A 27,931-nucleotide genomic window follows, 5' to 3' on the forward strand; every position below is an offset into this window, starting at 1 on the left:
ATCGATTTTGTAATCGTATCATCAGATCTGCGGCCGTATGTTCTGGACACTCGGGTGAAGAGAGGAGCTGAGCTGTCAACTGATCACCACCTGGTGGTGAGTTGGATCAGGTGGCGGGGGAAGATGCTGGACAGACCTGGCACACCTAAACGTATTGTGAGGGTGCGCTGGGAACGCCTGGCAGAAGCCCCAGTCCGGGAGATCTTCAACTCCCACCTCCGGCAGAACTTCGACAGCATTCCGAGGGAGGCTGAGGACATTGAGTCCGAATGGACCATGTTCCGCACCTCCATTGTTGAGGCTGCTGCTCAGAGCTGTGGCTGCAAGGTGGTTGGTGCCTGTCGTGGTGGTAACCCCCGAACCAGATGGTGGTCACCGGAGGTGAAGGGAGCCATCAAGCTGAAGAAAGAGTCCTATCGGGCTTGGTTAGCCTGTGGGACTCCAGAGGCAGCTGACAGGTATCGACAGGCCAAGCGGAATGCAGCTCGGGTAGTGGCCAAAGCAAAAACTCGGGTGTGGGAGGAGTTCGGTGAGGCTATGGAAAAAGACTTTCGGACGGTATCGAAGCGATTCTGGCAAACCGTCAGGCGACTCAGGAGGGGAAAGCAGTGCTTCACTCACACTGTTTATAGTGCGGGGGGGGGGGGGTGCTGCTGGCTTCAACTGAGGCTATAGTCGGACGGTGGAAGGAATACTTCGAGGACCTTCTGAATCCCACTGACACGCCTTCTGTAGTGGAAGCAGAGTCTGGGGATGAGGGGGATGACTTGACCATCACTGGGGGTGAGGTCACTGAGGTAGTTAAACAACTCCTTGGTGGCAGAGCCCCGGGGGTGGATGAGATTCGCCCTGAGTTCCTGAAGGCTCTGGATGTTGTAGGGCTGTCTTGGTTGACACGCCTCTGCAACATCGTGTGGAGATCTGGGGCGGTGCCATTGGATTGGCAGACCGGGGTGGTGGTCCCCATCTTTAAGAAGGGAGACCGGAGGGTGTGCTCCAACTTTCGGGGGATCACACTACTCAGCCTCCCCGGTAAGGTCTATGCCAGGGTGCTGGAAAGGAGGGTGCGTCCGTTAGTCGAACCTCGGATTCAGGAGGAACAATGCGGTTTTCGTCCTGGTCGTGGAACGCTGGACCAGCTCTTTATCCTCTCAAGGATATTCGAGTGTGCGTGGGAGTTTGCCCAACCAGTCTACATGTGCTTTGTGGACTTGGAGAAGGCATTCGACCGTGTTCCTCGGGGTGTTCTTTGGGAGGTTCTGCGGGAGTATGGGGTGTCTGGCCCATTGTTGCGGGCCATTCAGTCCTTGTACAACCACAGTGAGAGCTTGGTCCGTATAGCCGGTAATAAGTCGGATTTGTTTCCTGTGGGTGTTGGACTCAGTCAGGGCTGCCCTTTGTCACAGATTCTGTTCATAATTTTTATGGACAGAATTTCTAGGTGTAGCCAGGTGGCGGAAGGCTTCTTCCTTGGTGGCCTCAGAGTCTCATCTCTGCTTTTCGCAGATGATGCGGTTCTGTTGGCTTCATCAGGGGGGGGCCTCCAGCTCGCAGTGGAACGGTTCGCAGCCGAGTGTGAAACGGCTGGCATGAGAATCAGCACCTCTAAGTCTGAGGCCATGGTCCTCAGCCGGAAAAGGGTGGAGTGCCATCTCCGGCTCAGGAACGAGTTCTTGCCTCAAGTGGAGGAGTTTAAGTATCTTGTTCACGAGTGATGGGAGAAGGGAACGGGAGATCGACAGGCGGATCGGGGCTGCTTCTGCAGTGATGCGGACGCTGCACCGGTCCGTCGTGGTGAAGAGGGAGCTTAGCGTAAAAGCGAAGCTCTCGATTTACCGGTCGATCTACGTTCCTACCCTCACCTATGGTCACGAGCTTTGGGTAGTGACCGAAAGAATAAGATCGCGAATACAAGCGGCAGAAATGAGTTTCCTTCGAAGGGTGGCTGGCCTCTCCCTTAGAGATAAGGTGAGGAGTGCGGCCATCCGGGAGGGGCTCAGAGTAGAGCTGCTGCTCCTCCACATCGAAAGGAGCCAGTTGAGGTGGCTCGGGCATCTGATTAGGATGCCTCCTGGCCGCCTCCTGGGTGAGGTGTTCCGGGCATGTCCCACCGGGAAGAGGCCCCGTGGTAGACCCAGGACACGCTGGAGAGATTATGTATCTCGGCTGGCCTGGGAACGCCTTGGGGTCCCTCCGGATGAGCTGGAGGAGGTGGCTGGGGAGAGGGAAGCCTGGGCTTCTCTGCTTAGGCTTCTGCCCCCGCGACCCGGCCCCGGATAAGCGGAAGAAAATGGATGGATGGATGGATGGCATTATGAATGATGCACGCTGTTCTACTATTCATGACATCCATCCAGCTATCCATCCATCCACGTTCTTCTGCTTATCAGGGGCCGAGTTGCGTGGGGCAGTAGCCTGAGCACAGAAACCCACACCTCCCTCCCTGGCCACCTCCTCTAGCTTATCCGGGGGACACCGAGCCAGCCACCTTTCAGAGGAAGCTCATTTCTGCCACTTGTATCCGTGATCTCGTTCTTGCACCTTCAAAATCGCCAGCAATTTTAGGCCTACTAAAATTTCAGATATTTTTCTGTAACACTGTCAGGGATGCAGCTCCATCTGGTGGCAGATGAATGCATAACATTTAGGACAACAATTCACTGGCACTGGGCATCAATAAAAAAATCTTAATTAGCTTAAAGACTAGTATATCTGGTACCGACTAGTGACAATAGCAACGATTAGTCGTCAAGTTGTGCACATCACTGGTTGGAGGAGATGAGGCAGCACAAGGAAATGTTTAGATGTTTCAACAGGACAAAAGAGAGCCATGTTGATGTGTTAATCAGAGGGTGCAGTGAAATTTATCTAGAAGATAATAATAGCTTTAAAATAACATGGAAATACTTAAAGTACAGCTACATGTACTTCAGTGAAGTACTCAGTAGGGCTGCAACTAATGACTTTTTGATAGTCAATTAGTCATCGACTATTGAAACAATTAGTCGACTAATCAGATAATTATGAAATGGCACTTAATTTAGCTATCAGCTTTTATATTTAGCATAAGGTTATTTAAAATGTGGTAGTAAACACACAGAAGATGAATACTTCATTCAAAAATTTTAATCAGGTTTGCTGCTGATATAAATTTAACGGTCAATTTTTCCAACCATAAAAAAAAAAAATAGTACTTTTTCTTCCCTGTAAAACCAAGTTGGCACAGTTTCACCAGTAGCTGCCATGACTAAACATACCGCTGAATGCTATCTGGTCTTTAAGTCTGACATCATTTCCGGGTCTGAATGCTCCTAAATAAACAGCAATGGCATAACCAATGACTGTTCAGTATTGATTGTAACATACCTTATCAACTGCAGCCATTTCCACTTTCTTTCTCATCGGTAAAATGACAGCTGAGTGTGTTTTTTTCGAGTCGGATCGGTTAAAACAACCAGGGACACAGCATTGCGGCATATTGATCACGTGACAGTTTGGACCCGGAACTGGAATTCTTCATCATCACTTAACAACCAGATTGCGCATGTGTGAAGCTCGCCAGAGATAGACGGACAGGACAATGCCTCCCTCCGTTAAAAAAAAAAAAAATCATCAGTAATAAAAAACGACCATTATCGACAATTAAATTCGTCATCAACTATTTTTATTGTCAATTATTGTCAACAATGTCGGCTAATCGTTGCAGCCCTAGTACTCAGTTAAATTGCTGCTGGTCTCATTCAAAGGTGTTGTATCAAAAAGGTTCCCCGTCACCTTTACCTGTTTTACCTGTTGCTGTGCAGCGTGCAGAGGAGGAAAGTTCAGACGCAACCAGCAGCTCTTAAGGTGACACCAACAATGAGTCACTCACTGTAAGTATTGATCTGCCAGCTTTGATCACTGTTTTACTGATTTATTGATTATTGATCCTCTGAAGATTACAAAGACAAATGAACCCTGAATCCTCTGAACATCATGCTCCACCTCCTCACAGGTCCTCACCTGAGCAGCTCTCTGATTGGTTGTGACACATTTAGGAGGAAAACACAAGGCTTTATTAGAAGCAGGGACTCTACAGCTCCAGGACTTCAGCTTTACATTTTATCATAAAGTTTTATCCTGTGTTTCTTCTAAAGCACGATTTTGTTTTCTAAGCATTTACTCATGGAGACTCAGATTTCCCTGGAGACTGCTTAAATCTACCCAACACAGCCCAGCCCACAGCACGCCATCTTCTTGGCACCAGAGAAAACCTCAACCTCCATCAGGTCCTCCAGGGTCTCCACTGGGTCGTCCGGCTCACTGTGAGCTTCGGCCCACGCTGGATGGGTCGCCTCCACTGACCAGAATGCCACAGGGACCTACATAGCAACAACGAGACACTCAGAACAGGTGCAAACTGTGCAGGTGCATCAGTTTTTATTTCAGGATGTTTTTAGCCACTGCGAGAACCTCGATCCTCAGTCACCTGAAAAACCTGCTCCAAAGCAGGACTAACACCCCTGAATTCACTGATTTATAAAGCAAACTAATGATCATACAGGTGACCAAACGAAGCCCTAAAGACAACATGTCAGGTGTTCAAACTGCTCGTTCTGAATTGGATGCAACAGCATGTTTAAATAAAGTCTTTACAGGAGTAGCAAAGACTGTAAAAGTGTAACAAACATGTGGAGCAACATCTGCCAAATAATAAGACTGATCAGGTGTAAAAATCCCAGGTGGCTGAGACTGTCACAGGTAAAGCTCAGGAGGAAACCTTGCTCATGTCAAATAGGAAGTCCTAACAGGAAATGTTCCCTCTGCTTCCCCTTACCTTCTGTTGCAGCTCGCTCATCATAGCTTCCAGTCCTGTGATGTGATTGGCCAGATCGGGGTTTGGCTCCACCTCCAAGGTGAGCCACGGAACCTGAACCGAGGCCACCCGAGCTGCCACGCCCACCGTGCCATCGATACAGCCTGTAAGGACAGAAAGACAGGTTATACAGGTGAGCACCAGATGGTCAGGTGGATTAGAAAAAAAATTCTTTCTCAGGAAAGTTCAGCTTCCTGTGAGGCTCCAGTCATCCTCACAGAGGTCCTAGAGGTCTCAAAGCCTCTGCCAGACATAAACGAGATCATCAATGGGACGATGACAGGTGGAGCTCAACTCAAGGAGACCACAGCAGCTCAGAGGAGGTGACATGTTATTGGAGAAAAAAAATGTGGAAACATCTGAAGCTCAGGTTAGACACACCTGACTTTAGACATCCAACAAAAAACACTTTGAACAAACAGGAAGTGATGACACATTTCCCAGTTCAAGACTTGTTCTCATGGCGCTCTGTAGCTGTTATTGTTCATGCCATTTACACATAAGGTTTTTACAGCAGCTATGCAGGAGCATCACCCAATCACAGAACAGACAGGAAGTCAGCTGACCTGTGTTGACCAGTGAGCACCTGTGGTTGGGCTGAGCCAGAGGGAACTGCCCGATCAGATTGTGCGCCTTACGCAGGTCAGACAGGAAGTTCTCCAATGCCGACAGGAAGAGAACCCACAGACGCTCCAACACCTGCCTGTCCTGCACACCTAAGGGGGCAGAATCACAGTCTGAGAGCAGGTGCAGCAGTCGGTGGGAAAGACCTACAGAAACACAAGTGAGACAAAAACAGGTAAAAAGAACAGGTGAGACAGACAGATACCAGGTGAGGATGAGTGGGAAACAGAGACAGATGAGTTACAGACACAAACAGGTGAGTCAGACAGGTGAGAGAGACAGATTAAAAAGAACAAGTGATATCAGGTGGGAAGCACAGACAAGTATTACCACTGGAGATCCGGTGAGCGACCGCTCTTGTCTCGTCCATCTCATCTCGCAGGAAGCCACCATCGGCCGAGCTGCCGAGCGATGCAGCTAGCTGCTGAAAACAGGAAGTGACCCGACTGAGAGCATCCTGAGCGCGCTCACACTCGCCCTGTTGTTGCCGCCGTGCTGCTAGCTTGTCCACCGAATGACGCCAGCGACTCATGATGTAGACCACCTGGAGGGAGGAGACAGGTAGGACAGGTGACCAATGAAAACAGACAGATGCTGTTCAAACAAAAACTTTATTTCTAAAACTGGGTGACGCTTACACAAGAAAAGATAAAACCACCCAGCACCACCCGTATAACCCACCTGTAGATACACCTTTATAAAACACCTGTATTAAATAAGGTGCATCTGCTGTAGCTTCTTCCTCTGTGGTAGAGAGCAGCACTGGGCGGGTTTCTATAAACACTCTTCTTCTTGTCTCTCTGAGGACTGCGTGTTTTTAATTAACACAGGGCGACCAGCTGAGTCCCGAATCCTCCGCCCACATATCTCCCAGGTGTCACCTGAGAGGAACTCGCAGCAGAAAATGATTCAAATGCTCCGTGTCACTGATATTTATTTATTTCATCACTGAAACTAAACAGCTGATCCTCCACAGGCTCCGCCCACTACACAAACAGGAAGCGACACCATCATCATCATCAAAGGTTTTATGAATGCTTTACAGAAAGGACACCATGGGTGTGTCCCAGTTCAGGGCTGCACCTTTGTAGGCTGGCCACGAAGAGAGCGGCTTTGAAATGGGATGGTCTGTCCTTCATACCTGCGTCACCTGCTACTCCCACCTCCTGTCACCTAGCAACCGTGGCAGCACGAAGCACAGCTGTGGAAGAGAAGCTGTTAAACTGGAGCCTGAACTTTATTTAATGTCAACTTTAATTCAAAATAAGCTGTTTAAACAAGTATTTCTACATGCAGGAACAAAGATGAGTGAGTAATTGATTTCCAAATATACTGACAGCTCTGCAGTGAGACATTAAAGTCAAATAAAACTATTGGGTTATGAAACTTAACTTTAATCTCATCCAAACCAATTTGTGCAGGAACAAATGAAACACTGAAATAAGCCAAACATCACCAGTTAGAGATCATCTGAGTGAATTATATGTGTTTAACTTCCACTCAGTGGCCAAAGTCAGCGGAGGTTTGAAAATGATGTGCTGTCAGGCATTCTCTCTGGGTACAACGAGCCTTGACTACCCGGTCAGCTGACAGCTGCTATTAGAGCAGCGGGAACAGATATCTCCGAAAACATTGAAATTTCTTGATAAATCGAGCAGATATTTGAGGTTTAACCCCTTAACGCCAGGTGATCGCCGCTGAAAGGAACTTTGATCAGCTGGCTTTTTACTGTAACTCCACGACCATTTGTCCTATCGGAAAAATTCAAATGATTCCTGAACGCTCAGAAAGTGCACTCCACAGCCATGGAGGGGTATTACGGTATTTGTTGCCGGAAGTGCACGAACAGCGGCACTTCTTAAGTACATTGTGTCGTAGCCGACACATTTGGCATTATAGGGTTAAACATCTACATTCTCACCTGAAAACATCATAAAACTTTATTTTGTGTCACAGAAACATATTTCAGACTTTTTGGCCACTCTCCTCTGTCATTGCTGCTTTCGTTTGAAAATTTCCTGCAACCTTTGGTCCGCAATGACTCCCAGGATAGTGTAGACCACGAAGGATACACCTGAGTGTTCTTTGAACCAAAAGGACGCATTTGAGGCACGATCAAATTTGGACTGCCTTCGTCTCCTTACTGTGATGTAATCGGCTTCAGTGGATGCAGCCCCTGAATTGGGACACACCCCAAAACTGTTAGCATAGCTTAGCATAGCTACAAAGCAACCACTATTACATACACGTTAAGCTAGGCTAACACTTTCCTTCTGCTCCAAGTATCTATACTAAGCTAGGCTAACAGCCTGTTAAGTCCTGTGACTGTGGGATAAACAGGTGATACAGTTACAGGTATGTTTGGTAATCAGCAGGTAAACCAGTTTTATGATTGATGCACAGGACAGCAACGTGTCTCTGATTAGCGGCAGATGTCCTCCGACCTGAAAGGACAAACAGTCTCCGACTCCTATCTGTGATGATGTCATCACATAGTCCAACACTGACTGGCTGTATTTTCATAAAGAAAGGAGAGAGTTGCTGGTATTCACAGAGGGTGGAGTTCGAGTGTGATGGCTCAGTCTACAGGCGTTGCTATGGGTACATCATGTCGTCACAGCAGCTTGCAGCAATCCCGATGTCATCACGGCAGCGAGTGCGTCCGGGTGGTGAATGCCTCCATGAGCTCATGGCAGAGACACTGACAGAAGCCGTAGAGGACGAGCAGCAACAGCGTGGATGGGACGAGGCTGACGAGGACCACTCCCAGCCACAGCTGACCAATCATCAGCAGGTAGATCCCCAACGGCAGTGAGCTGAAGTACACCTGGACACACACAGCGGGAGGAACCACACAGCACGTTTCAGACGATACGCGTTAAACAGGTGTCATACTGGTTCTACACTGGTTACCTCCGCCAAGGAGGTTATGTTTTCGATCGCGTTGGTTTGTCTGTTTGTCAGCAGGATTACTCCAAAAGTTATTAACAGATTACGATGAAATTTTGTGGAGTGGTTGGAAATGACAAGAGGAAGAAGTGATTAAATTTTGGCGGTGATCCGGATCACAATCTGGATCCAGGAATTTTTTTAAGGATTCTTCACTATTGCGGGATGGGGGGGTTATTGTTGTCTGGGAAAGATGAAAGATTATTTCACAGTATTTAAATACACGTATTACAGCGTCAGTGACCTATGGCCTTGGTGGAAGTTTGCACTCTCTGAGTGCTTCTAGTTTTAGATGTTACTGGTGTCAGACTAGTTAAACTGGTACCAACCAGGCAGAGTGCCCCCAGAAGGCACCGTGGGAAGCTGCGGGATGTCCAGGCGCGACACTTCTGACCTGGGAGGTTGCAGGGCAGCGAGTCCAGGCTCGGGGGGCGGTACAGACCCACCACGTTGAGCATGCTCAGTGAGTCTGAGGACGGTGACTCCTCAGGAAGCTCCATGATGGTGATGACGAGACAGTCCGAAGAGCGGTGGGATGCCTCCTCGCCGCTGCCTGCAGCTCCGCCTCCTTCAGACGGACGCAGAGCTTTACAGAGAGAAGCGACAGGTCTCTAACATTCAGAGTTTAAGCTTTATTTAAAAACAAGTGAGAATGAATAAGGCCTCAGAAATGAGACAATAAAAAAATCAAAGTGCACACGTGACGTGTCTCTTTAGGACCTCTGAGGAAAAATGTTAAAAATCATTAAAAGAGGAAGCAGCATCTGTCCTCTCCTTATGTACCTGTGCAGGTGAGATGACTGAAAATGCACATATATGGATGATTTCAGACCTGTTCCCCTTTGATCAATACACGAAATCTTAAAACATCTTCAGTAGTGTGTTAGATATTCAAGGAATCCACACAAGTGATGACCACTAAGAGTGAAGGATGCTGCTGACTGACATGTGGGAGGTGTTAACATCGAGGGTTACTTAGGCACCCGAAATCTGACTTAAGGCCTTTACACACCGGACGCACTGCAAAAAAAACGACACGAAATTCCAAACCTTATGAATGCAAACTCATTATGTAACCTACATATGCAACAAATGTGTTGCGTTTTTGCAAATAATTCATCCTCATAAAACACACTATTAAAAAAATGCAGTTGACATCAAGTGATGATGAGCTGGTTCTGTTTCTAAACAAGAGAAGTAAGAAACAGATTCTGGGTTTATCCAACTCTCCTGAGAAAGCAGCAGCAGGGAGAATTTCATGGTTCAATCCAGGAGTTGAAGCTGCATCATGACTGCTTTCATACATATTTCAGGATGTCAGTGGGCAGTTTGCTGGCAGAGTTGGGATCACATCTGAGGAGGCAGAGAAATAATTTCAGTGGCTCGACTGACCTGGAGCAGCGTGTAGCTGCATGTCAGGGGCAAAATAGTATTTTACTGTTCCCACCTCACTGTATATTCATATCACTGTATATTCAGCATATTGGTATGCATTTTGAACTATGAGCTCACATGTTGCCAAATGCAGCACTTTGGTCATATCTGTTTATTTGCTTGTGAAAATCAGAAAAATGGAACTTGATCTGAAAAAATAAATGCCGCAAATTCTTCCTGTGAAATGACACGATTGGTGCGAATAGCTGCGTGAAGAACAGGCGAATCTGATTAATATTTTCAATGCACGAAACATTTGCAAGAATTTTACACATCCGGTATGTAATGGCCTCAACCTTGTATCATGTCCATAAAGTAGTAAACAAACACCTGACTTCACCTTGTGATGTTTTGGTTAAACTCTATAAATGTGTGGAAACACTCTCGTGGTTATTATTAAGATACATTAAAGAATATGTCCATTAAGTCCCACCCCCTGCAGGTACCAGCTCTCTCTTTAATAAACAGACTTGTACAGAGAAGTGTGATGCTGTTCAGTCCCCTGAAACAAATGTTCATGTGGAACTGAATCGTTTTATGGTGGAGGTGCCTGATTGGACCAATCGCTCCCTCGTTCACACCTTCTCCTGGTTAACTGAGGTTTTTACCTGTCAGGCTGCTGGGACTCAACACCACCTCCCCACCGCCACTGCTTCCTGCTCCACCTCCTCTCCGAGCCCGGTCCTGACATGACAGCACAGCCAGGATGTGCCGGTCGTCCTCCATCAGCCACACCTGAGGAAGGAGGGGAAGGAGACAGTCTGAGTTGAGGTCATCAGACTCAGACTGATGAAGAGGAGGAAATGAGATCTTACCTCTTCGTCAGGGACGTGCGTCTCATGGCGGCAGAACGGACAGCTGATGATGGACGGCGAAGACTCTCCTGAAAACAGAATCACGTGACACAGCAGGTGATGCCATACTGGTTAACTGTGGATCACAGAATGCTGGCATCTGATTGGTCCATCAGTACCGCCTCAGCCGACTGGTCTAAGGCCCACATGCGCAGCGTGAGCATATCTTGTTGCCAGGTGAACTCACCCATGTCGACCATCTTCTTCAGACACTTGGCGCACACTCGATGCAGACAGCCCAGCAGTTTGGGTTTCCGGCTGCGGGTGTCATAGCGGTTGTAGCAGATTTTACACTCTAGTTCCTCCAAAGTGTACACCAGAGACTGAGCCCAGGTCTGCACCTGAATGCATCACAGCAAAAGGTAATTGTCCCTGAATGCAACACTGCAACGAGCTAGTGCGCCTGAATGCATCAGAGCAAAGAATGAGCATCCCGGAATAGAACAGAACACCTTTGTCATCATACAGATGTATATTATAATTTGGAGCATCTCTCTGAGGAGTATATATATAGTTAAGATGAAAAAAATGGTTCACAGAGACAAAAAGGAACAGTCTCAGTTAACACACACTAACACACACACACGCACACCTCTTTCATGGTCTTTAGCAATACTGCACAGGGTGTTCTGCATGGTGGTAGTGCAGTGTTGTGAGACAGAGATCAGGTCTTTACTGGCATTTGGTAGAAGCTTTTTGCAGTCTGGAGGGCCCTTGTTGATTGCAGCACCTTGCAGAGGACAGCAGAGTGAAAAGGTGCTGGCCCGGATGAGAAGAGTACTTGATGTTTGCTCCTTGATGTGACCACGTCTGTAGATCTGCTCGAGTGAAGGTAGCTGAAATTTGGAGACTTTCTGAAGAACTTTTTTGTCAGCCCCAGTGCAGCTGGCATACCACACCAAGATACCATGGCAGTGTACTCTCCACTGAGTTACAGTAGAGGGCAGCAGCAGCTCTTTGGACAGGTTGGCTCTCAGCAGTGGCTTCGTCACCAGAGCTGTGTTGAGCTGGGGAGTGATGAGTCCCCAGTCTAACAGACTGTGGTTGATTTGTTAAGAAGTCCTTGATCCATCTGCACTGACACCCAGATTTAACAGTGTGGTCATCAGTCTCCTGGGGTGATGGTCTTGAGCAGAGCTCTTGAACACAGAGTTGAAGTCTGTGTTCAACATTCTTACGTATGTCTCCTGGTGTTCAAGGTGAGTCAGTGCAGCATGGAGAGCAGTGCTTATGGACTCCTCTGTTGACCTGTTGGCCCTGTCTGCAAACTGCTGTGCCATACTTAGAAGTGCTTGTGGGTGCTGCTTTGCTGGTCTCTGCCTAATTCATGCCATCCATCTCAAAGAAGAAGTGGTTGAGCTCCTCAGCTAGTGAGTCACTGTTGCTGTTATGTGTTGCATCTCTGCAGCATTTATAATTTGTGAGGAGATGGATCCCCTCCCTGAAATGGCTCTCAATCTTCAGAGTGTAGGCTGTCTTTGCATCCTTGATGGCTCTCCTCAGGTTGGACATTTAGCATCTTGAAAACTGTGTTGTGTTCTTTCAACAGCAGCTTGACGTCCCGGTCATCCATAGCTTGTTGTTTGGGAAACACTGGATGATCTTATCAATGGAGACACTGTTCACACAGGTCTTTATAAACTTAGAAATAAAAGTCAGGAAATTTGTGTTTGGTTATTTCTTTGTTGTAACAATGCTTCTTGGCAATAAATCTCATACCATAGGAAAGGGTGTTTATTTCCCTTAAACGGAGCCACAATTGTAAGCAAATGCATTTGTGAGTTGAGCAGGAGAGTTGAGAATGTGGGCTGCGCGCATGGAAAAACTTGCCCAATCTTCTCTGCCAAACAGCTGATTCTGCTACTCACTCTTGTTCTTTGCCTCTGGTACCTCAGGTACTGACAGTCAGGGTTGCCAACACTGGAGGAATTCTCAATGCAGAGAGATTTCAAGATGAGGATCTGCAACCAGCAGCAATAAACATAGTGCAGTGTGTTTCACCCTGTGGTGGGACTTGTTGATAGAAATTAGGAAAGACTGTTTTCAGATTTGCTTGATTAATGTCCCTGGCTACAATAAAAAGCTGAGCAGCCTGTAGCTTTGTGAAGCCAGGTCTCAGCGATGACCCTTATTGAAGGTCAGCTCCAACTCATCTACGTTGGTGTTATAGATACTGGGCATTGCTGCAACCCCGCTTCTCATTTCTTCTCTCCTTCTACGTCTATAGCCTACTATAGTGATCCACGGAGCCCCATCCCACACAGAATATCCTTTGGGATATCTCCTTGTTGAAAGTTTACAGTGGGATCTATTGCACAGCGAGAACTACCAATCTTTAGTACACAGGGTTTGAGAGAGAAAAGTAGGCTAAGAAAACAAAACAAACCAAGCAAAGTCACTGTGTCCATGGGCACCACCATCTTGAAACAATAGTCTTTGTTAAATACACCACAGCAAAGAGTTACCATCCCTGAACACACCACAGAAAAAGGTTAAAGGGTTAATGTCCCTGAATGCATCATCAGTCTCTAAACTTTATTTAAAATATTCTCACTGACTAAATATTTTCTGTCTCACAGTTCCAGTGATGATGGGTAATCGCACCTTTCCCTCCATCTCCTGTCCTGGCTCCACCTCCTTCAACAAGCTCATCCTGTTGGCTGTTGTCTTCACCTGAAGTGAGCGGGAGGTGGGGTCCTGGGCGGGGCTTAACTGAGGCTGTTACCTGACTATGAGACAGACAAACAAACAAAGAAGCCTGTTTCAGTAAAACAGATTACTAACAGAGTAAAAGTACTACAACTATAGCTGAAGTACAGTTCTGTGTCTCCTCATCTGCAGGTAGCGACACACCTGAGTCCAGGTCAGCTGATCAGCGAGACAGTCTGACGGGATGTCCATCCGTCCAATCAGGAGCAGACATCCAACACGGGTACAGAGTTCTGGGTTCCTACTGGTCACTCTGAGGGCTGTTGCTGGGTAACAGCGGACAAGTAGGTCCAGCAGGTGGTTGCTGGTTTGAATCCTATTCAGGTGATTTCTGAGAAATGTTTTTGTACAGAAACCAAAAACAGGAGATTAAATAATTCATCCACTTAGATGAACTTTTTTACCTTTAATACGTATCAGCTGATTCTCTATAGCACACATACACATGCGTGCAAACACACACACACATATATGCAGTTGGGTGTATTTATAGACTGCAGCAGTTACACAATAGCACTCAGAAGGCTTTCGTTGCTATGGCAACAAGTTTTTACCTGTGACTGACCCTTAGTTCATCCAATGAGAGGAGTCAGAGGTGATCACCTGACTGATCAGAAGCAGGATCAATAATCAAATACAGTGTGAGGTGTTTCACTGAGACTCAACAGCATGTTACAGGAAGTGCAGAGTTGTGACATCACTATAACACAGCCAATAAGAACATCACAGAGCTACACGTCACAGCCTGAACGCCCTTCACAAGTCACGCAGGAAGACACTTGTCAAAGCTTTGCCACAGTCAGGGACTCAGTTTCAGAGGAGGTTGGAACAGGCTGAAGCATAGCCGGTATTCCTGCTGCCTTGGTTGCTTTGCGCACTGTCGGTAACATCACACAGCCACATCCATCAATGCTCGCCATTATGGCGCAGGTAGCTGCTACAGTATTCTCCTGAGTGACAGGTGTCGCCACTCAGACAACACCACCACATCAGCGCTGATAGAGGAAGAGAAGTCAAAACCAGAAGCAAAGAAATTGCCAGGATATTTTTTCCACTACGCCCCATATCGCCCCATCCTCCAATCTCATTGTACATCCTGTATAATGACAATAAAGGCATTCTATTCTATTCTATTCTATATTTTCAGACTCCTGCAACATCTCCCACTGTGCATCTGAGCATCTGTACTGAATCATGTATCATTACTGATTCTCAACCGGGCACAATGAGCCAGGTTACAAACATCGAGAGTGCACAACCTGTAGAAATGGCAGCTAGCGACTGCGTACAAAACATCAGTTTGACCTCAACTGTCATACGGCGTCGTTTGTGAGGTACCACATGGCAAATATAATGGACATAATGAACAGCGACTGAATGACGGTTGAAACGCATCACAATCACCACTCTGATGTTGCATGGCTAAAACTTTTCTAACAGACAGATGTGCTCAGAGCTCACCGTGGAAAGGAGGTGTGGCCCTCACAAGCACAGAAAAGGCTCATGGTGCAGGAAGGCATGTTCTCTGATGATGATGTCAGAGGAGAACATGGTCGCACTTCCTGTCACCTCCATAATCCTGAGGATGGCAAAGGAGCGGCAAGCACAGAAGGATGCACACGGTATCAGCTCCTGATTGCAGGCGTGAGCCTGTTGGTGTAACATGTCCTCTACAGATACCTGATGCTGTGAGGGCCGTACGAGGAACAAAACATCAGAACGTGAATACGCTGAGAGATGCCGAGAAGCTAGTCTGAAGATCAGTGAGCAGCAGGATGTTTCATTAGGTTTATTGTATAATGAACTCTGATTGGATGATCAAAAGAGGTGGTCTGTCTGACTTGGAGAAAGTTTCAGGGCTAAATCTAACCAGCCACTGAACTTTCAAAATAAGAGCAAGAGGCCTGTATTCATAAATCAGTCCTCTGGTCTGCAGCTGGTTCTTCTATGGAGGTCATTCAGACCACGACGAGCAGCTGCAGAACACCCCAGAAAGAGACTCAGAGTGGTTATTGATCAGTTATTTATTGATCAGAGTGCTTTGAAAATGAATAAATACAAATATTGAGAAAAAATTATGTTCACAATAAAAATCATTTCAGTTTACATCTGTAGGAAACACAAATTGCACCTGTCACAGGACAATGATGTCATCATTACACCTGCAGGGAGCTGATTGGTTAATCCTCTGAAACGTTTCTCTGATGCTTCTGTCGCTGAGTCAGAGGAGTTTCAGTGAGACGCTCAATGTTTTTTTTGTTTATTTTTAAAGCAGCAGAGATTTGAACCGTTTTCACCTGGATGCACAGATGATGATGTCACCACCTATTACACCTGATGGTCCCTGCTTCCGATTGATTGATGTGATTTCACCCAGGTGTTGCGCATCACTACAATCATGTGACCAGACTCCCCTCAAATTTAAGATGGGCTTTTATCTTGAGATTTATTGATCTTGATTGATTTTCTAATGGTTTTAGATGCTCTGTGTGTTTCTTTGATCAAAGTCTGGTTTAAGCTGAGCTCTACAAACACGCCTGGAGCGGTTACTACAGGTGACTCTGCACAGCGGGATCACCCCAGCTGAAGCTTTAAACACACATTAATCAATAATTAGGATCAATAAGGTCATTAATATGTTTCCTGCATCAGCTTTTAAACACATTTAAACTGTTGTCAAACATCCGTCCTCGCTCAAAGATTTAAAATCATTGATCTCATCTGTTCTCACTCACTGATTTCAGATCAGATTATTGATTATTTCTGTCCATACTCACTGATTTCAGATTAGGGCTGGGCAATATATTGAGTTTTTAAGAAATATTGATATATTTTCATACACAATATAAGATGAGACAATATCGTTTATATCGATATAGTCTGTCACGTTACAATTAGGGCTGCAACGATTCATCGATTAACTCGATTAAATCGATTCTAAAAATTTATCGACACAAATTTACTGTGTCGATGCTTCGTTTAAACTCTGCAGCGCTCAGCTGTCTCGGTGTAAGCGGCGCTCCTCACTAGCATTAGCAGCATTAGTGCTCCGTCGTCTTTTTGTGGTTTTATTGGTGGCTGGCAAACCAACACAGAACTGCATTACCGCCACCTACTGGACTGGAGTTTGAATCATGCACGCACGCACACGCACACATTCTAAAAAGCTCTCCGTCGCTGCGATGGATTTCCTTTAACAGAGTCGATCATCACTAGAGTTGCCACCTGTCTCGTAAAATACAGAACCCCGTATGTTACGGGACTCCATGGAATACGGCTCCGTAACATGCGGGGTTCCGTACTTTACGGGACGGGTGGCAACTGTCGCTGACATGCATTTCCACGCCTCCACTGCTCTCTGTGTGTCTGTGTGTGTTGTGCCCGATGAGATTTTCAGCTGTTATTTTTGTCTTTACTTCAGCTGTAGCTACCAGAACTGGTTTGCTAGCGAGCGCAGGCCATTAGCACTAGCGATGGCTCAGTACTGGAAGGCCCGCCCCCCAGGACCGAGGGGCTCCTTCAAAATATTTTTTATACTTTAATCCCTTATTAGTGACTAAATATAGACCTGCAGTAGAAACATATTTTTCGAGAATGCTTGTGAATACAAAGCATTACAACATTACTCACACATGCGCCATGGCTCCCGCAGCCACTAGTTTTTCAAAACACTCATAGCAGGCAGCAGTCAGTGTTGCCAGATCTCACGACAGAAACAAGCAACCAGCTCTATGAAAACAAGCCCAAAAGAAGCCGAACTGGCAACCCACAACATTGTGTAAACCTGAGGCCGCTTTTAAACAGTATAGCTCTATAGTAGTATAACTCACTTCTTTGTTTTGTCTCATTGTGTTGTGGAGCAGTAAAACCCATGGTTCTTAGCCTCATAGAAGAGAAGGGTGCACAGTTTTTTTGTGTGTGCGCTTTTCTGTATTAGCATGTTGAACTAAATCAGCATGGTGAGCACATATTTCACACTTGCAAAATCTGCAGAATGCCTTTGGTACGTCTCCCATTAGGACCGCAGCTACTTTCAGAGGTGTATGCGGACACAATTTATTTATTTATTTATTTTTTTTTGGGGGGGGGGGGGGGGGGGTGAAGGAGCACGGGGGGGTGCCTAATCAGCGCCGTTCCTCTGTTATTGATCATTTCATATGCACAGCTGTTAAATACAGAAAATGCGACTAGAGAAATAATTTCGTCACATCGTTTGGGCGCAGCCCTCCTGTGCGGCGCCCCTATGCATTGCATATAGTGCATACCCACTTTTAGCGCCACTGTCTCCCATCGGAGCTCGGATCCATTCTATAAGTGCGCTCTCTTTCTCCCACTCTTTATTATATTTTTTTTCTATATTTTCCCCGCTTACTGGAGTTCATTCTTGCGCTGCCTCCTCACTCTGGGCAGTTATGAGTGTTTGTTTCATTGTACGCCCGGTCAACTTGTGCAGGAGCAATAAACAAGAAAAGGGGGTTTGGAAGGGACAAACTACCTACCACTCCTCTGTTGCTTTATTATAGGGCGCCAAGAGATAATCAAGGAGTTTCACTCGGAAAGAAAGTCAAGCCCAAATAAGCAACTCCACGTTCAAAAATAAGCCCAAAACACCGCAACCTGAGACTCACGAGATTTGCAAGCAATTTTAGAAAATAACAAGCCCAAAGTCGCTTATAATAAGCGGACTTGGCAACACTGGCAGCGGTTTTAACTGCGCAAGCGCAAAGAGACGGTGAGCTCAAATAGTGCAAAAGGAAATGTTTTTCCAGTGTCCAAAACAGCAGCTTTTTCTTTTAGTAACCACCATTAAATCTGTGAAACAGCTGGAGATCCTTCATCAAGCACCTGATCAGCAAGTGTTAAGGTGAAGAAAAGAGAACTTTGTAGCTGCTCCATCCACCACTGTTTGTTCACACGGCGAAAAACTGCAGTACGGAAGTTAAAATATACAGATAAACTGTTAATAAAAAAGTATTTCTTATCCGATTACTTGATTAATCGATGGAATCATCGATAGAATACTCGATTACTAAAATAATTGTTTTATGCAGCCCTAGTTACAATCATACTTGTAGATCCACCAGTTCACCTTTCTCTTCTCCCAGTTTGTCTCTGCACAGCTTCACTCTGCCCCGCCTCTCTCCGCTTCACCCGTAAATCATGCAGGAAGCGACAGCATGGCAGTGTTACCGACTTAGCTTAGATTTAGCGGCTTTTCAGACCCCCTGGCGACTTTTTTTTCCAAAATGCGACTAGCAACAAATTTAGCGACTTTTTCCAGTGATGTCGGTGTCTTTTGGAGCGTTTTGGAAACCTGAAATCCTCCACCATCGTTGTTTTATGTACCTACTACACCCTTCACTTTGGCATCGCCGCACCCCCTGGCTGCAGGAAAGAGGGTGCCGCCACACCACAACTCCATAGCGGAAGTTGGTTTGTAACGTAAGTCACGTGCTCGTGATATAGCCGGCAGATGGAAACAGGTCTCTCTTGCAAATGAGACACTGAGTCTCAATGGGACTACCTGTATAAATAAAGGTTAAATAAAAAAAAATTAAAAAATACGTAGACGCCGCATTGATCGGGTGGGCCCGTTGCTGTGATAAGTCAGCCCATATGTCTATGGATTTACTGAGCTAGCTAAAATTCTGCTGACTGAGGGATGGAAGTTTGTTCATTCAGTCTGTTTACATGTTTTGTTATTTGCACAGAGTACTAGATGTTCAGGAGGAAGCACTTTGGTGAAGTCTACTTCACTGCAGACTGGCTTTTTCAAGAATAAGTCAGCCTTTTGCTTTTTCTGTATCTTTAATTTTTACATTTTAATAGCATGGCTGTGAGTCTTTTGTTATGGAGGAAAAAAGCATTAATTTATTTGAGGAGTATTATTATTTAAATATGCCAATAGTTTATTTTTGAGCAATTTCTCATGTACATCTACAGCTGAATGTTAATAAAAGTGTCTGTGTGACATTTGGGACATGTAGCTTTGACTCAGAAGGGCCTTTTTGTTTATAGCTTTGGGAAGAAAAAATATCGAGGTATATATCATATATCGCCATTCAGCTAAAAAATATTGAAATATTCTTTTTGGTCCATTTTGCCCAGCCCTACTTCAGATTATTGATTACACCTGTCCTCACTCGCTGATTTCAGATCATATTATTGATTATCAATAAAACTCCTGCTGCTCACCTGCTGCTGGAATTGCTGTAGTGCCAGGTTGCGTTGCTGTGAGTCTCTTTGAAACTGAAGGTCTGTCACTGGTTGTGTTTCATTAAGTTGCTATTGTGTCTTTCAGGTTGCAGCAACATGTTGCTACTCACGTGTCAACTGTGTAAACTCCAGGTTGTTGGAGTTGCTGTTGCTGCAGATCTTGCAGATTTTAGTTGCTGCAGTACCCCCGAAGATGGAAGCCTAAAGCAACATGTTGGTGCAAACACATCAACACTTATAATTTGCTGTACCTTCGGGTTGCTGAAGCAGAGGAAACAAACGAGGATGTGTTTTATCTTGTACAGTTGCTGCAGTGGCTGTTAGTCTGTTGCTGCTGTCGCTCCGGTTGCTCTCATGTAGTTGCTCTGCAGTCTTGATTGAAGGGTGATGTTCCTGGATATTGCAGAGGTTGCCGCTGCCCTGCAGTAGATGAAGCTGTTGCTGTGGATGCTGTCTGTTGCTGTGGTTGCTGTGATGTCACTGCGGTAGTTGCCGTCATCAACCTCATTGACAGTCCTTCGGCGTCTCGCTCCTCGTGTACACGCAGTACCGGAATGCTAACATGCTAGCCTGTGTCCGTGTGTGTCGGTTGCTGCTGTTGCTCCGTCGGTTGCTGGTTGCCGGTGTCGCTGAGCTGCTTTATGTCGGTGACTCACCGTCTCTCCTCTGTATCAGAGCGGCGCGCGACCGGCAGCGCGTTCACGGTTACCATGACAACCGTCCAGTAGCGGGATGACAGAATAATCTGGACGAGACGATCGTCAAAAGGATCAATTTACTCGTCGATAACCTGATCAGAGGTGACGCAGACAACGGGGGTGGGGTGGGGGTGGTGGTATTTATTTATATTTTTAAATGTGATTAAAGATTTTAGATGGGGACATTTTCATCCACACTTCCCCATTTTCAGAGGCTGTAACTGGACAGCTGCCTGACTCACCTACAGTTACCTCTCCTTACCTGGGCCTGCACAACAAAGCCTGATCACCATGCAGGTATCTTTACCTGGGCTCTCTGAGGTTGACAGGATAAATGGTCACAGGAAGCTGTTATCAGCTCTCTAAGTTATCCTAGGCTCACATGACTTTTCTTCCACAGAAAATGATCCGTATGAGTACCCCCTACTCCCGAGACATTATCAGCTGGTGATTAAAGATCTACAAAGAACATTAAATGTCAGTAAAATGCAAAGACAGCAGCAGTTAATCATGAATCTGCTAGTTTCTGTCCCAGAAACAAAGATCTGAATGATTCTGGGTCTGAGTCGCTCTCAGTGCTGCTGCTGAGACATTTACACATTTCCTAAATCCCCACATTAATACACACACATTCAGTGACAATGAGATGCTTCATTCGGAGGTTTCAGTAACGAGCTGCTCATATAAATGTGTTCCCAGCAGAGTCTGAATCACTGAGAACGTGCTGAACAGCTGATTTTAGACTGAGCATCACATGCTGCTGACAGGTTAGTTTTTATTCTCTCAGCTGCAGACTTGCTGCTGTTTGAGGCTTTCAGAGTCAAGATTAAATATGAATTCAAACGAGGCTCAGTCCGCATACACATCTGATCTGAGTGTACTCAGTGAGTACAGTGTAGGTGTCCTGTTTTAGGAACCACCTTTGTAGTAGTGAAAACCCAGAGTTAACCCCGGAGTTACCTGATGAGACTAAATCCTGCTCCATATTGCAGGCCACAGTGAGGGCCATTCGGTCATTTCATGAAGCAGGTGAGGGAGGCCATCGTTAGACTGAAAAAACAAAATAAACCAATCGGAGCAAGCAGAGAGGCCAAATCCACAACCTGGTTCATTGTTAAAAAGAAGGACTGCACTGAGCAGCTCAGCAGACCACAAACTGCACAGTGACACAATTATTTCCATCGATTTTCTTCTTCTGATCTAATTCATGGTTCAGGAAAACAGCTTCACAGCATCTAACTCTCTCGGTATCAGTGTCAGAGATGCCTCCACGGATGGAGGCAGAGAGTTTACAGCAAGGTGCAACCGCAGGTTACACTCAGGAGACTAGAGAGTGGAGTCGGCTCACTGGTATTTGTTGATGATGTGCCTGCTGAACTGTGATGGGCTGTACTCTGTGCTCAGGTGCATACAGGTGCTGCAAACTGATCACATAGAACTTCACAGAACAGATGCAGCCAAAGCAACCTGCAAAAGCAGCCCAAGAGTTTCTCACAGCACAAAGACGGAGAGTCCGCCATCTGATCTCAGCATACTAACGTTGACCCAGCAGCAGTGGCCGCTGCGGCGCAGGATTTTCATCCAGCATTAAAGAGCGCTTTTACATTTAAATGCTGTCAGACTGAAATGGCGGCTTAATAACAATCAAGCTTCATTTACAGTCTGTTGAGAAGTTGAGAAGTTTGTCCCACAATTAAAACCGACCTGACTGTACGTAGGAACCGTTCATTCGTTACAGAGGTAGGAACCTTTTGTTGTTGCCATGGTTTCCGGTCGGTTGGGTCCTTGCGCGTCACTTCCTGTAGTTCCTGATAAAGGCGGCTCGGCGGGATCTCCGCGGGTCAGTATTTTTGAATCCGGTGCGAATCGGAACCATCGGCGCTCTAACCATGGTGAGTACCGGTCCAGTTTAGGGTCCTGGTTCCTACCTCTGCCGGCAGCGCATTATCGGTCCGGTTCCCGTTGATTTAACGGAGGAGGAGGAGGAGAACGTCGGACAGACGTCAGGGGGTGTTATCAATCAGGGTACGATCGATGATATCAGACGGTTAGAATGCAGCTCGGGTTTGTAACGGGACCGCCACGGCTCGAGCTCCACCGGGACGCGCTCTGCTGTTAGCTGCGGGCTCTCGGTGCTCCGGTAACGGAGTGCTGAGCAGCTCGGACAATGACCGGGCGCGGAGAGCCGGCCCCGGCCTGCCGTGGGGGTTGGGGGTGGATTCGGTAGCAAACAGACGCTACCGGAAACTAACAGGGTCAAAAATAAGTTTATTTGATCGAACCTCCGTGAAGGTGCAGGTGGTGGTTTATTGTGAAAGGATATTTCTTGTGCGCTGTAACGCTTCATTAACCTGTGATGACCCAGGTTGGTGTACTTGAGTCTGGGCTAGTTCAGGTTCAGGCTAGTTCAGGCTTTTATTGTGAAAGGGCGGGACAGTTACCTGGTTTCTTCCTGGCCTGGTCTTATTAGGTAGACCAGGGGTCGGCAACCTGTAATCCGGAAAGAGCCATTTGAACCCGGTTTCCACGGAAAACAAAACAGTGAGAGCCACAAATACTAGCTGAAGCCGGTTACCGCGAGTGAGGCATATATTGAGAAACGAAAATAAATAAATAGATAAATAAAATGATTTTATTTTAATATTTCAAGATCACAATAATGTTCCAATTTAAAACTACAACAAAAACCAAACTGACAAAAATAAAATGCACTTCAATTGGATACTTATAATTTACTTCTGCGAGCCGCACAGAGCCGCAGATTAATGGGCTCGACACACGGGGAGCGACAAACGACAGCGACAAATAGGCTGCATCGCCACTGGGGTGTATATATGTATGTAAAGCAGCTGTGTCCTTCACTCTCACTGGTGGCTTCACTCCCTCACCTCAAAGCTGGGATCCGCCCACTTCACACAGCTGGTCACTGAATGTCATTGGTCATCACATCACTGCAAATCACTTCCTGTGTGGACTCAGCTTTAAGCTCTTGAGTTGAAGGCACATCTCCTGCGATAGGCTGGTGGAGAGTCCCAGGTGACTGACCTTTTACCTGTGATCTGCCCCCAATTAGCTGTCAGAGGTGAAGAACCTAAACTGGGAGCTCACTTTTATTTTGACAGGGTAACAACTACATCCCGATCAATCAGTTTGATTTGGATCATTATTTAAAACATGTCGGGTTCATTCTGAACTGCAGCAGGTTTCAGTGATGATGTCATGTGCTGTCTCTGATCAGACGGTGGGGAAGAGTTCTAAGATGCTGCAGCACATCGATTTCAGGATGAGGTGCATCCTGCAGGATGGCCGGATCTTCATCGGCACCTTCAAAGCATTCGACAAACACATGAACCTCATCCTGTGCGACTGCGACGAGTTCAGGAAGATCAAGTAGGTGCTTATGCTCCGCCCACACACTGCCACAGGGTCAGAATCAGTGCAGGATGTGCTTCAGGCAGAGAGGGCGGGGCTACTGTAGACCACACAGTGATTGTGTTCTGGGTTGGGGTAGGATGGTGTCTGATGACTGACTGTTGCATGCTGTTTTTTTTTTTTGTTAGGCCAAAGAACTCAAAGCAGCCGGAGCGTGAGGAAAAGAGAGTTCTGGGTCTGGTTCTACTGAGGGGGGAGAACCTGGTCTCCATGACAGTGGAGGGCCCACCCCCTAAAGATGTGAGTCATCCTGCAGGAGTTTTTTTTTGTGTGTGTGTGGGGGGGCTTCTATAAATTGCTCTGTGTTTTGTGTTGAATAAAGTCTGACCTCTGACCCCTCCTTCTCAGACGGGGATTGCTCGCGTCCCATTGGCGGGAGTGGCTGGAGGTCCAGGTGTGGGCCGGGCAGCGGGTCGTGGCGTTCCCGCGGGAGCGCCGATGCCTCAGGCACCAGCCGGCCTCGCGGGACCTGTCAGAGGAGTGGGTGGACCTTCGCAGCAGGTAACCATGGTGATACCAGCTGGTCTTTTGTGTTTGCCTGAGTGCGCTCAATGCTGACACTTTCCTGTGTGCTGACAGGTGATGACGCCACAGGGCAGAGGGACGGTTGCTGCAGCAGCAGCAGGTGCCAGCATTGCCGGGGCACCAACGCAGTACCCACCTGGACGTGGAGCCCCACCCCCCATGGGCAGAGGTGCCCCGCCTCCAGGTCAGTAATGCTGCTATAAGGTAACTTGGCAACAAAGCTAGATTTGATGGGAAGTGATGGTGAGAGGGATGTTGCTGACCTGACCTTTAACAGGAGCTCAGAGCCATCATCCATCAGTGACGCTGACATTAGATCACACGAAACAGAGTTTATGGCAGAAATAAGGAAATCCTGGATAAAACTAGGCTGGTTCAGCCCATCAGGACATCCAGTTACTGAATAATCACTGAAAAATGAAATGCTCATAAACTGCTGCGCGCAGTTTGTCCTGGATCAAACTGTCCAGTCTGCTGCTATCTGGGTCTCTGACATTAGCGTCCATCGGTAAACCACTCCCTGTTCTGGCAGCTCACAGCTGAGTCATCGCCTCACCCACCCGGGGGGGGGGGGATTTTGGTCACATTGGTTTATTTTTTTTATTTAACTTTCATTTATACAGGTAGTCCCATTGAGATTCAGTCTCATTTGTAAGAGAGACCTGTTTGGAGAAACGTAATACATTTTCAACAATAAAATAGAAACAAATGGTGAATAAAACGTCAACATGCACGGCGTGCCTGTTAGAGGATAACTCGGAAAATTAAAGTTTCTTGAATAGTTGGGGGTGGTTCAAGGAGCAGTTGATTACATTTTGGTGGTGATCCAGATCACAATCCAGATCCAGGAATTAATAAAAGGATTCGTTACCATTGAGAGATTCTCAAATTTTTTTTTTTTTTTTTTTTTTTTTTTTTTTTTTACCAAAATTCATGAAAGCTGGTGGAATTTTCCTTTGGGGCCCGCCTGTATGATGCATACAGTTTCATTTTCAAGGTCACCAAAATTGTTAATAAATTCTCTCTCATCATTGCCAACAAAATTCCAATCAGTGAATTTTTCATCTATTTTCATCTATTATACCTGTTTATACTCATGTATAAACAGGTAATGTTAATAATTCATTGTCTTCTAATTTAAATTAAAATATTCACAATAATGAAACGTGAACTACAAACTATACAAATCACACACAACATATCTCTACATATGTTTGTTTTTGCTTTCAGGGTATATAAACATAAAATATATCATATCAAATAAATCATATTTTACAGAATTTAAAATCCAATAAAATACATTTCTAGTGTTTGAACTAGTAATCTATGATGTTGTGACAACGCTGCAGTGTAGTATCAGCACAAAGAATATTGGGGAGTGGGTGGGGGAAGGCATGCACTCTACTGGGTGCATGCCAGTTCAGTCTGTGATGATGTCCTCAGACTGTGTTCATCTCCAATGGTTCACTTATTGATCACTGATCATTAACCTGGGGCCTATTCCAGGAAACAGGTTTAGCTCCAGCTCTGCTTTATTAACCCTAAAATGAGGAAACTCAGGTTTTTAGTTCCAGAAAGGGCTAACTCCAACTCTGAGTCAGTTGCCATGGTAACAGACTCTGTGACCCTAACCTGGCAGGTTTTATCCAACAAACTGAGTGTCTCTCTGACTCCGCCCCTCCTGCTGCACCTGAACCACCTGTCTGACCCTCCCATCCATTTCCTCCTTCATAAAGTGGCTGTCAGAGCGTCAGAGGAGTGAATTCATCTGCAGACGTTTATATTTCTACAGTTAGACGTTAGTTTGTTATTTTTGTAACATGAAGCTTTTACAGTCGTTCACTCGTCAACAGGGCGGAGACAGCGATGATGTCACGGATTTATAATGAGGCAGCTGTCAGACTGTCAGTCAGTTCCTCTGAAACATTTACTGTAGTTACTGCAGCATCACTGTTACATCACACTGATCTCTATGAAGCTGCTGACACAGAACACACTGTGGATGGAAAAATGTCTGATCCTGGAGATGATGTGAATGTTTGAGTGAAGATGAGGCTGAAATGATTTGAAGACTTGAAAACTGAACTAAATGGACTTAAAGTGACTTAAATCAATATTTTGAAAGTTAGGATGTCTGTAAATCAGTATGTATCTCAACATATTTTCCATTGAAAATCACCTACATCTGTGATCATCGGCTCTATAAAGGATCAGCAAACTGTCTGAGTCGACCTGAATTCTCCATTTAAAAAAAAAAAAAAAAAAAAAAAAAATGAATAAAGCGAGGGTTTCTATTCCATCAATAGATTCCATTTTTACTGCATGATTATTTAAACAATTAAAAGGCCATAAACTGAACTGTCATAAACTGCATCAAAAACAGTTTTTATTAAATAAACTGGTCTGAGGTCAGCTTCCCCGGGGTCTGCTGCTGTCTCAGTCTCTAACACACAGGTCGGTCAGTAAACTCAGTCTGAGCTGTTTCTCCAGTTTTATCTTCACTTTCTGTCTCCTGCAGTTTGTCCATCAGGCTCCAGCTCAATAATTAGATTTTATAAATTAAATGTAAAATTAGGATTCAGCTTCATCTGATGGAGATTCAAGTTGTGTAAATGATGACAGCAGAGATTATAAAAGAAATTATATATTTGATAAACTTTATTCTGTCTATGATGATGTCAGAGTGGGTCAGGCTGATTAAAGTGACTCGTCATGCTCCACACTGACACATGCGATCCTCCATCCATCAGATTAAAATGGAGGCGCTGCTCTTTATTTACCCGTTGCCATGGTGAATCCTGGTATCAGAGCTCCATTGCTGATGGATTCTTTCCTTACTGACACATGCGCTAACTCAGGGTGATCATACTCAGAGTTGATTGAACCAACTCTGATCAGCTGTTCTGGAACAGGAAACTCAGTTGCCAATCTGAGTTGATCAACTCAGTATGTTTTTAAACTCAGTTTGTTGAATATGCTTCCTGGAATAGGGCCCTGATTGGTCCTTTTAATCTTGCATGAACAATTGACCTGCCTCCTCTGGCTTGTCCTGCTGCAGGTATGATGGGCCCACCTCCTGGCATGCGGCCCCCAATGGGACCTCCGATGGGGATGCCGCCCGGCCCGGGTCGTGGCGCTCCAATGGGGATGCCCCCCCCAGGCATGAGGCCACCTCCACCTGGCATGAGAGGTAAGCTGTGACCATGGAGACATTCAGTGAGATCAGTGTAATATCAGGTTATGTGACATCTGCTCTGCTGTTTCAGGACCGCCTCCTCCTGGGATGAGACCGCCCCCACGGCCCTGAAGAAGCTCCACCCCCTCACGCTCAACTGTTGTATAGATTTTTCTTTTTAAATTTGTTTTGTTGTTTTTTGTTTTGTTTTTAAATAAAGTTTCTCAGTTTGTGCAATTTGTGTGGTCACCGCTTCAATTAAGCTCTATGATCCAGTCAGACCACGGGAGTCATATGTCAGCAGGAGGTGGAGCCTGTGGGAGTTGTCTGAGGTTTGGTTTGTTAAAACGGGAAGTGATGTTTGTGTGACTCTTGGTCTGAACCTGTTGGTGCAGTGGCATAAACCTCCCAGAAGGCACTTCTGTGACTTCAGAGGACAGGTCATCACTCAGCTCTAAGC

At 46.0% G+C, this 27,931-nt stretch overlaps 3 protein-coding genes across 4 annotated transcripts; 1 reads left to right on the forward strand and 2 right to left on the reverse strand.

The window, feature by feature from the left end:
- Nucleotides 1–3,640: 3,640 nt before the first annotated feature.
- LOC115779964 (regulator of G-protein signaling 9-binding protein) lies at nucleotides 3,641–6,347 on the reverse strand. Of its 2 annotated transcripts, none has more exons than XM_030728870.1 (5): nucleotides 6,161–6,347; nucleotides 5,810–6,023; nucleotides 5,422–5,571; nucleotides 4,817–4,959; nucleotides 3,641–4,361 (listed from the first exon to the last, which is right to left on the reverse strand). In XM_030728870.1, exons 2-5 carry the CDS (start codon nucleotides 6,009–6,011, stop codon nucleotides 4,200–4,202), a joined length of 657 nt encoding a protein of 218 aa, XP_030584730.1. In that variant the 5' UTR covers nucleotides 6,012–6,023; nucleotides 6,161–6,347; the 3' UTR covers nucleotides 3,641–4,199. The 2 variants fall into 2 exon arrangements, with proteins under 2 accessions (XP_030584730.1, XP_030584729.1); XM_030728869.1 differs by having other exon boundaries at nucleotides 5,422–5,625.
- A 55-nt stretch (nucleotides 6,348–6,402) lies between these two features.
- On the reverse strand, nucleotides 6,403–20,646 carry LOC115779962 (E3 ubiquitin-protein ligase RNF182). The gene is given in 10 exon segments (XM_075074368.1): nucleotides 6,403–6,680; nucleotides 8,032–8,200; nucleotides 8,202–8,306; nucleotides 8,758–9,014; nucleotides 10,471–10,597; nucleotides 10,678–10,745; nucleotides 10,904–11,057; nucleotides 13,321–13,445; nucleotides 13,570–13,756; nucleotides 19,621–20,646. Coding segments are annotated over 7 exon segments (885 nt in total). The 5' UTR covers nucleotides 13,369–13,445; nucleotides 13,570–13,756; nucleotides 19,621–20,646; the 3' UTR covers nucleotides 6,403–6,680; nucleotides 8,032–8,074.
- A 1,454-nt stretch (nucleotides 20,647–22,100) lies between these two features.
- snrpb (small nuclear ribonucleoprotein polypeptides B and B1) lies at nucleotides 22,101–27,708 on the forward strand. Its single transcript, XM_030728867.1, has 7 exons — nucleotides 22,101–22,231; nucleotides 23,578–23,729; nucleotides 23,900–24,011; nucleotides 24,120–24,272; nucleotides 24,351–24,480; nucleotides 27,355–27,486; nucleotides 27,563–27,708. The coding sequence occupies exons 1-7, from the start codon at nucleotides 22,229–22,231 to the stop codon at nucleotides 27,601–27,603; spliced, it is 723 nt and encodes a 240-aa protein (XP_030584727.1). The 5' UTR covers nucleotides 22,101–22,228; the 3' UTR covers nucleotides 27,604–27,708.
- The last annotated feature ends 223 nt before the right edge of the window (nucleotides 27,709–27,931 follow it).

This window comes from Archocentrus centrarchus, chromosome 5 (assembly GCF_007364275.1).
Source record: "Archocentrus centrarchus isolate MPI-CPG fArcCen1 chromosome 5, fArcCen1, whole genome shotgun sequence".
Taxonomy (NCBI): domain Eukaryota; kingdom Metazoa; phylum Chordata; class Actinopteri; order Cichliformes; family Cichlidae; genus Archocentrus; species Archocentrus centrarchus.